The sequence below is a fragment of the Leuresthes tenuis genome, unplaced genomic scaffold (genome assembly GCF_036924035.1).
Source record: "Leuresthes tenuis unplaced genomic scaffold, fLeuTen1.0.hap1 SCAF_21, whole genome shotgun sequence".
Classification (NCBI taxonomy): domain Eukaryota; kingdom Metazoa; phylum Chordata; class Actinopteri; order Atheriniformes; family Atherinopsidae; genus Leuresthes; species Leuresthes tenuis.
Window position 1 is genome coordinate 31,377,181 of NW_027325375.1, and position 15,362 is coordinate 31,392,542.

A 15,362-nucleotide genomic window follows, 5' to 3' on the forward strand; every position below is an offset into this window, starting at 1 on the left:
GGTGGAGAGCGACAGAGTCCTGGGTGTTCACCTGAATAACAAACTGGACTTGACTGACAACACCAACGCTCTCTTCAAGAAGGGCCAGAGTCGCCTCCACCTGCTGAGGAGACCGAGGTCCTTCGGAGTGAGCAGGGCATGACTCTGAGGTGGCCTCAGCCATCTTCTACACTATGGTCTGCTGGAGGGTTGGCAGCACGGACAGGGACAGGAGCAGGCACAACAGACTGATTAGGAGAGTGAGCTCTGTCCTGGACGGTCCTCTGGACTCCATAGAGGAAGTGGATGAGAGGAGGATGTTAGCTAAGCTGACCTCCATCATGGACAACACCTCTCACCCCCTACATGACACTAAGGGGTCCCTGAACAGCTCCTTCACTGCAGACTTTTACACCCACAGTGTAAAACGTAGTTTATACTTCTCTGTCATTTGAATATTGTAAGCTAACATCAAGAAAATACAGACAAATTGTAGAGAATTAATTTCATTAACAGAAATACAGTACATGATAAACAAGTCTTTGATGAATAAGAAGTACAACAAGATGTCCAAAGCACGGTTCAGGAAAGGGCCAAACAGTGTTAAATCTAGTGGAGGGGTTTGAGCATCCCCTTGATCTTGAGAGCTGTGTTATTGAGGGCGTAGCCTCTGATAGGGTCTCCCAGGGTAAATTGACCTCAGTAATGGGGTGAGACAAAGAGCGAATCAAAAACCTTGATTGAGTGGTATCAGTTAAAGTCCTGTTGCCTGGAAAAAACTCAAAAGTCTCAGACTGATTACCTTGTTATTGGAGTTCTCCCCAGTGAGTGAGAGGGTCACCTTGCTCCGGCTGCAAGTCGCAGGAGGGAAGGTTGTTTTTATCTATGCACCAAACCGCAGCTCAGATTACTCGGCCTTCTTGGAGTCTGTGGTTGGTGTCCTGTAGAAGGTGCCATCTGGGGATTTCATTTTTCTTCTGGGGGAATTCAATGCCCATGTTTGACAATGATGGACTGAACTGGGGAGGTGTAATTGGAAGGAATGGCCTCTGATATGAACCCGAGCAGTGTTTTGTTTTTGGACTTCTGTGATAGTCATGGGTTGTCCATGACAACCACCATGTTTGATGCTAAGGTGGGCCGTAAGTGTACCTTGCACCAGGCCCTTTTAGGTCAAAGGTTGATGATTGACTTTGTAGCCGTGTCCTAAGACCTGTGGCCATACCTCTTGGACACTCATGTAAAGAGAGGGGTATAGCTGCGAACTGATCACCACCTGGTGGTGAGTTGGATCTGTTGGCGGGGAAGACTGTCAGGCAGACTTGTTAAGCCAAAAGGGGCAGTGAGAGTAGAGGTTGGGGACATGGAATCTGAATGGACCATGTTTAGGACCTCCGTTGCGGATGCTCGCTTCCAAGAGCTATGGACTGATGATTGTGGTGGTGGTAATTGGTGGACCCACTGGTGGACCCACTGGTGGACACACTGGTGTACCCACTGGTGGACACACTGGTGGACACACAGGTGTACCCACTGGTGGACACACAGGTGTACCCACTGGTGGACCCACTGGTGGACACACTGGTGGACACACTGGTGGACCCACTGGTGGACACACTAGTGGACACACAGGTGGACCCACTGGTGGACCCACTGGTGGACACACTAGTGGACACACAGGTGGACCCACTGGTGGACCCACTGGTGGACACACAGGTGGACACACTGGTGGACACACTGTTGGACCCACTGGTGGACACACTAGTGGACACACAGGTGGACCCACTGGTGGACCCACTGGTGGACACACTAGTGGACACACAGGTGGACCCACTGTTGGACCCACTGGTGGACACACTAGTGGACACACAGGTGGACCCACTGGTGGACCCACTGGTGGACACACAGGTGGACACACTGGTGGACCCACTGGTGGACACACTAGTGGACACACTAGTGGACACACTGGTGGACACACTGGTGGACCCACTGGTGGACACACTAGTGGACACACAGGTGGACCCACTGGTGGACCCACTGGTGGACACACTAGTGGACACACAGGTGGACCCACTGGTGGACCCACTGGTGGACACACAGGTGGACACACTAGTGGACACACAGGTGGACCCACTGGTGGACCCACTGGTGGACACACTAGTGGACACATAGGTGGACCCACTGGTGGACCCACTGGTGGATGAAGGAGGCTTTTTGGGCTTGGTTGTCCCAGGGGTCACTTGAAGCAGCTAATAGATAGTGAGTGGCTAAAAGGGCTGCAGCACTGGTGATTGCTGAAGCAAAAACTTGACAGTGGGAGGAATTCGATAAGGTCATGGAGAAGGACTTTCGCTTAGCCTCAAGGATGTTCTGGCAAACCATTTGACAAATTAGAAAGGGACAGTAGGTTCTATCCCAGGTTGTGCCTGAGAGGAGAACTGATGACCTGAACAGAGGATGTGATAGGAAGGAGCACCTTGAGGATCTCCTCAATGAAACCAGCATGTCCTCAATTGAGGAGACAGTGTCTGAAGATTCGGGGAAGACGAGTCCATTACCTTGACAGAAGTCACTAGAGTTGTTAAAATGCTTCCTGGCAGTGGAGTTCCAGGGGTGGACAAGATTTGCCCTGAAATATCAAAGGCTCTGGGCATAATGGGGTAGTCGTGGCTTACAAGCCTCTTCACTTTCTCATGGGGGTCTGGAACAACATCTGTGGAGTCCAGGGTGTTGGAGAGGAGACTTTGACTGTTTGTCAAACCAGGAAGAGCATTTTGGTTCTCGCCCAGGTCATAGAACAGTGCACCAGAGCTCTAATCTCACAAAGATACTGTGGGGGTCATGGGAGTCTGGCTATCCAGTTTACATGTATTTTGTGGACTTGGAAAAGCGCTTACAACAGTGTTCTCCAATGGATTCTGTCCCTGGTTTACCAAAGCAAGAGCTGTGTTCACATTTGGATTGTTTGTAATTGATCCTGTTTGTGATTTTCATTTCGAAGATTTGCAGGTGTAGTTGTGGAGAGGACGGTGTCCTCATGATCTCTGCATTGCGCCCTTAGGGCTGCAGAGAGTGTTGATATTTTTAAAAACAGGATGCTGCTTTTAAACATGTATAGCATTGTACATTTGTACATTCACAATATAGAGTCCTATAAAATAAGCTATTTCATATATTCTTTAGAAAATGTGCCAAGGCCAATGAGTCTGAGGTTGAAAAAGTAAAGATTCACACTGTTATCCTTTGAGTAAAGACTCGATAGCAAAACAAGGGTTATAATTATTGTTGCTTAGTGACAATTGTGATGACCACCACATCGACCTTTTTAGATATTACATAATTCATTATGAGAGGCCACGTGATCCCCCTGATGGTTAAATCTGAATCTACAAATACTGTATACCTGGCTGTAGCTGGGTAATTAATGTTAACCTGTCCTTTATACCAGCAGGTATTTAGCTTATATTGGTAATGTTGTTTCACTGAATGTTTTTCATAATTCCTAAATGTCATAATTACATCTGTTGTTCTTACCGTTTTCTCTTAATTTGTGAAATCTATCTGACAGGGAGGATCGTGCTGTTGCATTCGTTCCTCTACAGAATTATTTGCTCCTTTTGTGAATATTTGGTTTGTTCCTGCAGGCTGATGGAAAACTACACCTACAACAGCTTTGTGCTCCAGCTGGAGGGGTTAAAGGTCGCGGAGGATTCTATTTTCCTTGTTTTTTTCTTGTTCCTTTTTTCCTACATTGTTTTTATGATCATGAATGTGGGGATTTTGGTTCTAATTTTCATTGACAGGAACCTTCATCAGCCTATGTATTTACTTTTTTGCAACCTGACAGTCAGTGATATTATTGGAAGTAGCAATATTTTGCCCCGACTCCTCTCAGATCTTCTGCTGCCTCCCTCTGAGCGCCTCATCGGTTATTATGAGTGTGTGGTTCAGGCTTTCATCACACAGTTTTTTGCGACCACATCTCACACAATGCTCATTATGATGGCCTTTGACAGATATGTTGCCATCTCCCATCCTCTGCACTATAGTTCCATAATGACCAACAAAATGATCATCAAGCTGACGGTTTCTGCCTGGGGGGTGCCCTTTGTTTTGGTCGGGATTCTGCTCGGTCTGACCATCCGACTGAACCGATGCAGGACTCTGATCAGACATCCTTACTGTGACAATGCTTCACTGTTTAAGCTCTCATGTGAGAGTGTTCTCATTAATAACATCTACGGCCTCACTTTCACTGTGGTTCTGTTCATAGCCTCTATAGGCAGCGTTGTTCTCACCTACACTAAGATTACAGTCGTCTGTCTGACCAGTAAGAACAAGTCTTTGAACAGTAAAGCCTTGAAGACCTGCAGCACTCATCTGGTTGTGTATCTGATTATGTCACTCAGTGGATTCACTGCTGTTGCTCTGCATCGCTTCCCTCAGTACTCAGAGTACAAAAAACTCTCTGCTATTCTGTTTGTTATTGTTCCTGGTGGCCTCAATCCCATCATCTATGGTGTGCAGTCCAAAGAAATACGAAATTTCTTTATTAAAATGTTTCATTTTCAAAATATTTTGCCATCATGTAAAAGTAAATAGTGAAACATATTTTTATGAGCAAAAGATTACAAGAACTCCGATAAAATCTGTTAAAACATGAAATTAAACACTGCTTTTATGTTTAGTTTGGTTACAGAAAAATGAAACAAGTGAATTCACATCACAAGCCTTTTTAATATAAATCCTACATTTTTATTGAAATGGAAAAAGTTCAGTCTCAATAAATCTTTTTTTCATGCTGTTCACATTATGGGTAGAATGTGGCTGTTAACATACATTAAGCAACACATCATACTCTTACTCTCTAATCTAAAGTAGGTTTTGAAATTAAAAGCAGACTTCAAATGACTTTCTTCCCAGTTTCTTTTAGTCACTTGTTCTGGTGCTGTTGCCCCAACCGATGGTTGCAAAAAAATTGCATCCCTCACAACTACCACATTAGCAGCATTTGGATAGTTCTAAGAACTGCCCTTCCCCAGGGGAACTGTTTAATTTTGCATCTGCACATGAGTCGGAGACCTCGACAGGGACTGATGTGACGCAGCCGTCTGTTGTTACTTTAGCGCCACTCAACAACAAAACAGAACCCGCGAAAAGCAAGGAGAGAAGAAAACAACAGCACCAAGAAGCTAACATGGAGAGCGAGGAGGCCACCGTGTTCATGGGCTGCATGACGGTGATATTAATCATGGACGATCACATCAGGCGTCTAAGATGGAGGCTGGAAGAGCGCACAGCGAGAGTCAGGAGACGAAGAATCCAGCAGCGGGCGATACTTCTTCCTTTCATGGAGGAAAGAAGGAGAGCAGAGCGCCGCAGACAAAGGAGACGAAGTTTAACTTATTAAACAGGCGCCGGTTGGGTCCGTGTCGTATGAGGAAACATTTCAGACAAGGGGCGGAGCTACAGCCACCAAACACCTACGTCATGTTCCTGTGGAACCCAGAAAAGAGCCTGAAGGAGCTAAAATGGTTCCAGGAACTGAGAGCCGTGGTCCCTAGTTCCTGAGGGCCGTGGTCCCTAGTTCCTGAGGGCCGTGGTCCCTAGTTCCTGAGGGCCGTGGTCCCTAGTTCCTGTATGTCTGAATGCGCGAAAAAATGGCCCTATTCCTGAAAAGGTTATAGGAACTGCAAAAGGTTCCTACAGTGGGAATGCACCGATAGAGGATATGTACCATCTTAGTTCATACATTGAAAGACAACAGCTTCCTCAAAACCCAAAGATTGATCTATCCCCTCTTGCAGATAGTCTCAGTTTTATGTTACCAATCCAGCCTTTTGCCCAGGTGAACACAGAGGGATCTGTAGTTTCTCACTACCTCCACCTAGTATCCCAAGATCAAAATAGTTTTTGGTTATTCCTGATTCTCATAAAATCAGCAATCATCTCCAATGTCTTTGTTCCCACACCATGTCACAAAGTGGTTGACCAGTTCCACTCAGCCAGAGCTCTTTGGTCAAATTCTTCTATATGCCTTAAAAAAGTAAACCTTTCCTCTGAATTAGTGCAATGCAGAATTATATTCTTCCGACAGGCTCATCACCCGTGGGAGGGGCCAAGGGGGTCGGGTGCCATGTGAGATGGGTAGCAGCCGAAAGCGGAAGCCTTGGCGGTCTCATCCTCGGCTACTGAAGCCAGCTCTTGGGACGTGGAGCGTCACCTCTCTGTTGGGGAAGGAGCTGGTGCGCGAGACTGAGTGGTTCCGGCTAGATATAGTCGGACTCAACTCGACGCACGGATTGGGCTCTGGAAGCAGTCCTCTTGAGAGGGGTTGGACTCTCTTCCACTCTGGAGTTGCCCGTGGTGAGAGGCGCAGAGCAGGTGTGGGCATACTTATTGCCCCCCGGCTGTGTGCCTGTACATTGGGGTTTACCCCAGTGAACGAGAGGGTAGCCTCCCTCCGCCTTCGGGTGGGGGGACGGGTCCTGACTGTTGTTTGTGCCTATGCGCCAAACAACAGTTCAGAGTACCCACCCTTTTTGGAGTCCCTGGGGGAGGCACTAGAGAATGCTCCTACCGGAGACTCCCTCGTTCTGCTGGGGGACTTCAATGCTCACGTGGGCAATGACAGTGAGACCTGGAGGGTTGTGATTGGGAGGAACGCCCCCCCCCCGATCTGAATCAGAGTGTTGTTATGTTGTTGGACTTCTGTGCCAGTCATGGACTGTCCATAACGAACACCATGTTCAGGCATAAGGGTGTCCATATGTGCACTTGGCACCAGGACACCCTTGGCCGCAGTTCAATGATCGACTTTGTGGTTGTATCATTGGATTTGAGGCCGCATGTCCTGGACACTCGGGTGAAGAGAGGGGCGGAGCTCTCAACTGATCACCACCTGGTGGTGAGTTGGCTCCGCTGGTGGGGGAGGATGTCGATCAGACCTGGCAGGCCCAAACGTATTGTGAGGGTCTGCTGGGAGCGTTTGTCAGTGTCCCCCGTCAGGAGGAGCTTTAACTCTCAAGTCCGGCAGAGCTTCAATCATATCCCGGGGGAGGTGGGGGACATTGAGTCCGAATGGGCCATGTCCCGTGACTCCATTGCTGAGGCAGCTGATCGGAGTTGTGGCCGTAAGGTGGTCGGTGCCTGTGGTGGCGGCAACCCCCAACGGGCTGCGGCTTCGGCGGTTGCTGAGGCAAAAACTCGGGCCTGGGAGGAGTTCGGTGAGACCATGGAGAACGACTTCCAGATGGCCTCGAAGAGATTCTGGTCCACCATCCGGCATCTCGGTGGGGGGGGGGGGGGGGGGGGGGGGGGGTAGCGGCTCACAGTCAACACTGTGTATGGTGGGGACGGGGCTTTGCTGACCTCAACTAGGGACGTTGTGAGTCGGTGGGGGGAATACTTCGAGGAACTCCTCAATCCTAAAATGAAAACTTTACTTTCACTTGAATGTGATAATCCAATTTACCATCGGGCTTCACAATCAATTGTGTATACCAACAGCATAAGGAGGATGAAGTGAAAGAAAGAACCTACAACATTTTTACATGTGATGTACTTGTAAAAATTCACAATGAAATAAGCTATTTCATATATTCTTTAGAAAATGTGCCAAGGCCAATGAGTCTGATGTTGAAAAAGTAAAGATTCACACTGTTATCCTTTGAGTAAATATTGAAAACTGGTGCCAAAGACTAAATTATTGTTGCTTAGTGACAATTTTGACGCAGCCACATCGACTCTTTTAGATATTACATAATTCATTGTGAGAGGCTGAGTGATCCCCCCGATGGTTTAATCTGAATCTACAAATACTGTAGATATGGCTGTAGCTGGGTAATTAATGTTAACCTGTCCTTTATACCAGCAGGTGTTTAGCTTATATTGGTAATGTTGTTTCACTGAATGTTTTTCATAATTCCTAAATGTCATAATTACATGTGTTGTTGTTACTGTTTTCTCTTAATTCGTGAAATCTATCTGACAGGGAGGATCGTGCTGTTGCATTCGTTCCTCTACAGAATTATTTGCTCCTTTTATGAATATTTGGTTTGTTCCTGCAGGCTGATGGAAAACTACACCTACAACAGCTTTGTGCTCCAGATGGAGGGCTTACAGGTCACAAAGGATTCTGCATACTCTTTCTTTTTCATCTTCTTAATTTCCTACACTGTTTTTATGATCATGAATGTGGGGATTTTGGTCCTAATTTTCATTGACAGGAACCTTCATCAGCCTATGTATTTACTTTTTTGCAACCTGACAGTCAGTGATATCATTGGAAGTAGCAATATTTTGCCCCGACTTCTTTATGATCTTCTGCTGCCTCCATCTGAGCGCCTCATCAGTTATTATGAGTGTGTGGTTCAGGCTTTTACCACACAGTTATTTGGGACCACTTCCCACACAATGCTCATGATTATGGCCTTTGACAGATATGTTGCCATCTGCCATCCTCTGCACTATAGTTCCATGATGACCAACAAAATGATCATCAAGCTGACAATTTCTGCCTGGGTTGTATCTTTTTTTTTAGTCGGGATTCTGCTCGGTTTGACCATCCGACTGAACCGATGCAGGACTCTGATCAGAAATCCTTTCTGTGACAATGCTTCACTGTTTAAGCTCTCATGTGAGAGTGTCTTAATTAATAATGTCTATGGCCTGACCTACACTGTTGTGCTCTATATAGCCTCCATAGGCAGCATCGTTCTCACCTACACTAAGATTACCACTGTTTGTCTGACCAGTAAGAACAAGTCTTTGAACAGTAAAGCCTTGAAGACCTGCAGCACTCACCTGGTTGTATATCTGATTATGTCGGTCTGTGGATTCACTACTATTGCTCTGCATCGCTTCCCTGAGTACTCAGAGTACAAAAAACTCTCTGCTATTCTGTTTGTTATTGTTCCTGGTGGCCTCAATCCCATCATCTATGGTGTGCAGTCCAAAGAAATACGAAATTTCTTTATTAAAATGTTTCATTTTCAAAATATTTTGCCATCATGTAAAAGTAAATAGTGAAACATATTTTTATGAGCAAAAGATTACAAGAACTCCTATAAAATCTGTTAAAACATGAAATTAAACACTGCTTTTATGTTTAGTTTGGTTACAGAAAAATGAAACAAGTGAATTCACATCACAAGGCTTTTTAATTTGAATCATACATTTTTATTGAAATGGAAAAGTTCAGTCTCAATATATCTTTTTTTCATGCTGTTCACATTATGGGTAGAATGTGGCTGTTAACATACATTAAGCCACAAATCATACTCTTGCTCTCGAATCTAAAATAGGTTTTGAAATTAAAAGCAGACTTCAAATGACTTTCTTCCCAGTTTCTTTTAGTCACTTGTTCTGGTGCTGTTGCCCCAACCGATGGTTGCAAAAAAATTGCATCCCTCACAACTACCACATTAGCAGCATTTGGATAGTTCTAAGAACTGTCCACCTCGAATTCAGTTCTAAGAACTGCCCTTCCCCAGGGGAACAGTTTCATTTTGCATTCTCACATGAGTCGGGGACCTGGACAGGGACTGATGTGACGCAGCCGTCTGCGACAGACGTGTTACTTTAGCGCCACTCAACAACAAAACAAAACCCGCGAAAAGTAAGGAGAGAAGAAAACAACAGCACCAAGAAGCTAACATGGAGAGCGAGGAGGCCACCGTGTTCATGGTCTGCATGACGGTGATATTAATCATGGACGATCACATCAGGCGTCTAAGATGGAGGCTGGAAGAGCGCATAGCGAGAGTCAGGAGACGAAGAATCCAGCAGCGGGCGATACTTCTTCCTTTCATGGAGGAAAGAAGGAGAGCAGAGCGCCGCAGACAAAGGAGACGAAGTTTAACTTATTAAACAGGCGCCGGTTGGGTCCGTGTCGTATGAGTAAACATTTCAGACAAGGGGCGGAGCTACCAGCCACCAAACACCTACGTCATGTTCCTGTGGAGCCCAGAAAAGACCCTGAAGGAGCTAAAATGGTTCCAGGAACTGAGGGCCGTGGTCCCTAGTTCCTGAGGGCCGTGGTCCCTAGTTCCTGAGGGCCGTGGTCCCTAGTTCCTGTATGTCTGAATGCGCGAAAAAATGGCCCTATTCCTGAAAAGGTTATAGGAACTGCAAAAGGTTCCTACAGTGGGAATGCACCGATAGAGGATATGTACCATCTTAGTTCATACATTGAAAGACAACAGCTTCCTCAAAACCCAGAGACTGATCTATCCCCTCTTGCAGATAGTCTCAGTTTTATGTTACCAATCCTGCCTTTTGCCCAGGTGAACACCGAGGGATCTGTAGTTTCTCACTACCTCCACCTAGTATCCCAAGATCAAAATAGTTTTTGGTTTATTCCTGATTCTCATAAAATCAGCAATCATCTCCAATGTCTTTGTTCCCACACCACTTCACAAAGTGGTTGACCAGTTCCACTCAGCCGGAGCTCTTTGGTCAAATTCTTCTATATGCCTTAAAAAAGTAAACCTTTCCTCTAAATTAGGGGGGGGCGCCTCACAGTCAACATTGTGTATGGTGGGGAAGGGGCTTTGCTGACCTCAACTAGGGACGTTGTGAGTCGGTGGGGGGAATACTTCGAGGAACTCCTCAATCCTAAAATGAAAACTTTACTTTCACTTGAATGTGATAAGCCAATTTACCATCGGGCTTCACAATCAATTGTGTATACCAACAGCATAAGGAGGATGAAGTGAAAGAAAGAACCTACAACATTTTTACATGTGATGTACATGTAAAAATTCCCAATGAAATAAGCTATTTCATATATTCTTTAGAAAATGTGCCAAGGCCAATGAGTCTGATGTTGAAAAAGTAAAGATTCACACTGTTATCCTTTGAGTAAAGACTGAAAACTGGTGCCAAAGACTAAATTATTGTTGCTTAGTGACAATTGTGACGCAGCCACATCGACTCTTTTAGATATTACATAATTCATTATGAGAGGCTGAGTGATCCCCCTGATGGTTTAATCTGCATCTACAAATACTGTATACCTGGCTGTAGCTGGGTAATTAATGTTAACCTGTCCTTTATACCAGCAGGTGTTTAGCTTATATTGGTAATGTTGTTTCACTGAATGTTTTTCATAATTCCTAAATGTCATAATTACATGTGTTGTTGTTACTGTTTTCTCTTAATTTGTGAAATTTATCTGACAGGGAGGATCGTGTTGTTGCATTCGTTCCCCTACAGAATTATTTGCTCCTTTTGTGAATATTTGGTTTTGTTCCTGCAGGCTGATGGAAAACTACACCTACAACAGCTTTGTGCTCCAGATGGAGGGCTTACAGGTCACAAAAGATTCTGCATACTCTTTCTTTTTCATCTTCTTAATTTCCTACACTGTTTTTATGATCATGAATGTGGGGATTTTGGTTCTAATTTTCATTGACAGGAACCTTCATCAGCCTATGTATATACTTTTTTGCAACCTGACAGTCAGTGATATTATTGGAAGTAGCAATATTTTGCCCCGACTGCTCTATGATCTTCTGCTGCCTCCATCTGAGCGCCTCATCGGTTATTATGAGTGTGTGGTTCAGGCTTTCATCACACAGTTTTTTGCGACCACTTCCCACACAATGCTCATGATTATGGCCTTTGACAGATATGTTGCCATCTCCCATCCTCTGCACTATAGTTCCATGATGACCAACAAAATGATCATCAAGCTGACCGTTTCTGCCTGGGGGGTGCCCTTTGTTTTGGTCGGGATTCTGCTCGGTCTGACCATCCGACTGAACCGATGCAGGACTCTGATCAGAAATCCTTTCTGTGACAATGCTTCACTGTTTAAGCTCTCATGTGAGAGTGTTTTCATTAATAATATTTATGGCCTCACTTTCACTGTGGTTCTGTTCATAGCCTCTATAGGCAGCGTTGTTCTCACCTACACAAAGATTACCACTGTCTGTCTGACCAGTAAGAACAAGTCTTTGAACAGTAAAGCCTTGAAGACCTGCAGCACTCATCTGGTTGTGTATCTGATTATGTCACTCAGTGGATTCACTGCTATTGCTCTGCATCGCTTCCCTGAGTACGCAGACTACAAAAAACTCTGTGCTATTCTGTTTGTTATTGTTCCTGGTGGCCTCAATCCCATCATCTATGGTGTGCAGTCCAAAGAAATACGAAATTTCTTTATTAAAATGTTTCATTTTCAAAATATTTTGCCATCATGTAAAAGTAAATAGTGAAACATATTTTTATGGGCAAAAGATTACAAGAACTCCTATAAAATCTGTTAAAACACATGAAAATTAAACACTGCTTTTATGTTTAGTTTGTAAACAGAAAAATGAAACAAGTGAATTCACATCACAAGGCTTTTTATATTTACATATTTACAGATAACATATAATTATCGGTGCCAATGCCAAAGGCAGGGCACACATATTACTATTGCTCATACTTATTATTTTTCCGCTTCCGTCACGTTTTTCGGCGCGCTACTCCTCCCGCAGCGAAGGTCCGACTAAAATAAAAAATACATGGCTGCGTGCGCGCCGATGGGCAGAAGTGTGCTATTACTTTTCTCTCTCATTACTCGAAAGGAATAGCGGATAAATGGGAAAAAGCGGGAAAATTGTCAATGGGAAAATGAATGGACAAGGCCTAAAAGAGGACATTGGACGCCTCGTAACTCAGCCATACAGCGTCACACACACATCATTCAAAGTTTGTGTGTGACAGGAAAGACTCAGCTTTAACTGTGGTAAAGGGCTTGTTAATAGCTTATACAGCTTTGACACAACGGCAGTTTACGTTTTAGGTGTCCAGAGGAGGTCGTCTCATGTCGGTTACACTGTAACTGTCACTCTAAAAATCTTTAAAAGAACATTTCTCGAACAAATTCCTCTCACGTCCAAAATATCTGCCTGATCTGGATAAATTATACATCAAAACGTAGGTATTTTAGTTGTCTTTCACCCAATGTGACTGTCATTGAGCTGGGCCTCACAGATTTCTCACAAATCCCCTCTGAGCGCAGAGAGGGAACATTCCATCCCATTATAAAACGGCCGAGCCCTGAAATCAGTCGGAAAAATAATTTTAAAACTGCCATAATAAAGGAGCCACGGGGGGTAGAAGAATAGAAATGACACCGCTGGCTTCCCCCTTCCCTTCTGGCGCTCACGGTGAAAGAATTATTCGGATCCGACTTCTACTTTTCGAACAGCGAGCGTTTTTATCCAGATTTCTGCCTCAATATGAAAACCCCATGATTTTAAGGGGACAAAGTGAGGTGCAGAATTCTCAGTTGGCAGTTGGCAGGCACAGCTGTTGCCCATAGCAACTAATGCTGACCACACCCAAGATGGCTGCCCTGTTCTATCACAGCTGATGAGGGCAGAGCCAAGATGGCAGATGAGGGCAGAGTAAACATAGCAGCAGGAGGACAGGAGGGCAGGAGGGCAAGAGGGCAAGAGGGCAGGAGGGCAAGAGGGCAAGAGGGCAAGAGGTCAAGAGGGCAAGAAGGCAAGAGCAGGGCAGCATTAGGGCAACAGGAGGGCAAGAGGGCAGGAGGGCAAGAGGGCAAGAGCAGGGCAGCATTAGGGCAGCAGGAGGGCAGGAGCAGGGCAGGAGGGCAAGAGGGCAGGAGGGCAGGAGGGCAAGAGGGAAGGAGGGCAGGAGGGAAGGAGGGCAAGAGGGCAAGAGGGCAGGAGGGCAGGAGGGCAAGAGGGCAGGAGGGCAAGAGGGCAAGAGCAGGGCAGCATTAGGGCAGCAGGAGGGCAGGAGCAGGGCAGGAGGGCAAGAGGGCAGGAGGGCAGGAGGGCAAGAGGGCAGGAGGGCAGGAGGGAAGGAGGGCAAGAGGGCAGGAGGGCAGGAGGGCAAGAGGGCAGGAGGGCAAGAGGGCAAGAGGGCAAGAGGGCAAGAGCAGGGCAGGAGGAGGGCAGCATTAGGGCAGCAGGAGGGCAGGAGCAGGGCAGGAGGGCAAGAGGGCAGGAGGGCAAGAGCAGGGCAGGAGGAGGGCAGCATTAGGGCAGCAGGGCAAGAGGGCAGGAGGGCAAGAGGGCAGGAGGGCAAGAGCAGGGCAGGAGGAGGGCAGCATTAGGGCAGCAGGAGGGCAGGAGCAGGGCAGGAGGGCAGCATTAGTAAATGCGCGTGATAGCGTGAACAGATTAATAGGTTCATGCCAGCCCCTGATGAGACAAATGTGCGCGATAGCGCGCACTAACTCATACATTTTCATTAATCTGAACAGATTAACAGGTTCATGGCAGCTGCTGACAAGACAAATGCGCGCGATAGCACGCACTAACTCATAAATTTCCATTAATCTGAACAGATTAACAGGTTCATGCCAGCTGCTGAGGAGACAAATGCGTGTGATAGCACGCACTAACTCATGTTTCCATTACTTTCAACACATCAGTTGTGATAATAGGTTCATGCCAGCCGCTGACTCATATGTTTTCCATTATTCTGAACAGATCAACCGGGCCTTATGTGTCTAAAGCGGGCAGATTTCACCAGAACAACCCAAAATCTCATTTTTCAGACTGGATTTGAAATATCTGGCAACTAGCAGCTCTCAGCTCTCATCTGTGTGTCTGTGTGTGGACGGGCAGAAGACGGGCAGCAGCTGGGCACCCATCAAAATTTCTTCAGAAATTTTCTAGTTCTTCATACTCTTTCTCAGATATCAGTAGCAAAGCCTTTATTTGCCATGAAATGGTTCTTAGAATTTTCTAGATATCACTTAACATTTTGATTCAATATTTCAGATCATTGTCTGATTGAGCAGTTATGTCCAAGGCCAAGTTTTTATGTAGAAAGATTGATGATTTTACACTTTTATTTGAAAAACCAACGCTTAAATGGTTAAATATGATTAAGATTTTTGAATCAGCCCAGGCAGAGTCCTGAATCCAGAGTCTCTGAAGGAGGGGACAACTTGGATGACGATGAAACTTTCCCACAGTGTGATAAGTGGATAGAAGAGGACAAGTCTAAATTCTTGCTAATCACACTGATTGCTCTGTTTGGAAATTTAATTTGCTACAGATTACTGAGAGAGGCATTGAAGATGTTTTGTAAGACATTTCAAGTGTAAAAAAACAAACACACAAAACACAAGCACAAAACAAGCACAAAAAACAATGAACAAACTGATCATTAACATCTCCAATGCCACAATATTTTGACTCTTATGCATAGAATTGAATAGAACTATTAATTTCAAACGTTAAATACTTAAAACTCTGACACAAGTTTAAGGAGTTCCCTCTCCTGGCCCACAGTCATTACATGTCACGGTCACTCGATGTGTAACCGACCATCCAAGGCTGCGGCATCGATAGGCTTCTCCAGAACCACCTGACCAAGACCCAGCTTGGAGGAAAGAGTCGTGTCCA

The 15,362-nt window shown here is 45.5% G+C and overlaps 3 protein-coding genes across 3 annotated transcripts; all 3 read left to right on the forward strand.

The window, feature by feature from the left end:
• Positions 1-3,627: 3,627 nt before the first annotated feature.
• On the forward strand, positions 3,628-4,581 carry LOC140279327 (olfactory receptor 52N4-like). Its single transcript, XM_072374443.1, has one exon. It carries the CDS (start codon positions 3,628-3,630, stop codon positions 4,579-4,581), a length of 954 nt encoding a protein of 317 aa, XP_072230544.1.
• A 3,471-nt stretch (positions 4,582-8,052) lies between these two features.
• On the forward strand, positions 8,053-9,060 carry LOC140279650 (olfactory receptor 52N5-like). The gene is made up of 2 exons (XM_072374806.1): positions 8,053-8,945; positions 9,036-9,060. The coding sequence occupies exons 1-2, from the start codon at positions 8,053-8,055 to the stop codon at positions 9,058-9,060; spliced, it is 918 nt and encodes a 305-aa protein (XP_072230907.1).
• A 2,183-nt stretch (positions 9,061-11,243) lies between these two features.
• On the forward strand, positions 11,244-12,197 carry LOC140279328 (olfactory receptor 52N4-like). Its single transcript, XM_072374444.1, has one exon. The coding sequence runs from the start codon at positions 11,244-11,246 to the stop codon at positions 12,195-12,197; it is 954 nt and encodes a 317-aa protein (XP_072230545.1).
• The last annotated feature ends 3,165 nt before the right edge of the window (positions 12,198-15,362 follow it).

Bases quoted from the DNA above. Each gene is read 5' to 3' on its own strand.
- LOC140279327 (XM_072374443.1), top strand. From the start codon at position 3,628: ATGGAAAACTACACCTACAACAGCTTTGTGCTCCAGCTGGAGGGGTTA.
- LOC140279650 (XM_072374806.1), top strand. From the start codon at position 8,053: ATGGAAAACTACACCTACAACAGCTTTGTGCTCCAGATGGAGGGCTTA. The intron at 8,946-9,035 runs AAATTTCTTTAT...AGCAAAAGATTA, and splicing joins GTGCAGTCCAAAGAAATACG to CAAGAACTCCTATAAAATCT.
- LOC140279328 (XM_072374444.1), top strand. From the start codon at position 11,244: ATGGAAAACTACACCTACAACAGCTTTGTGCTCCAGATGGAGGGCTTA.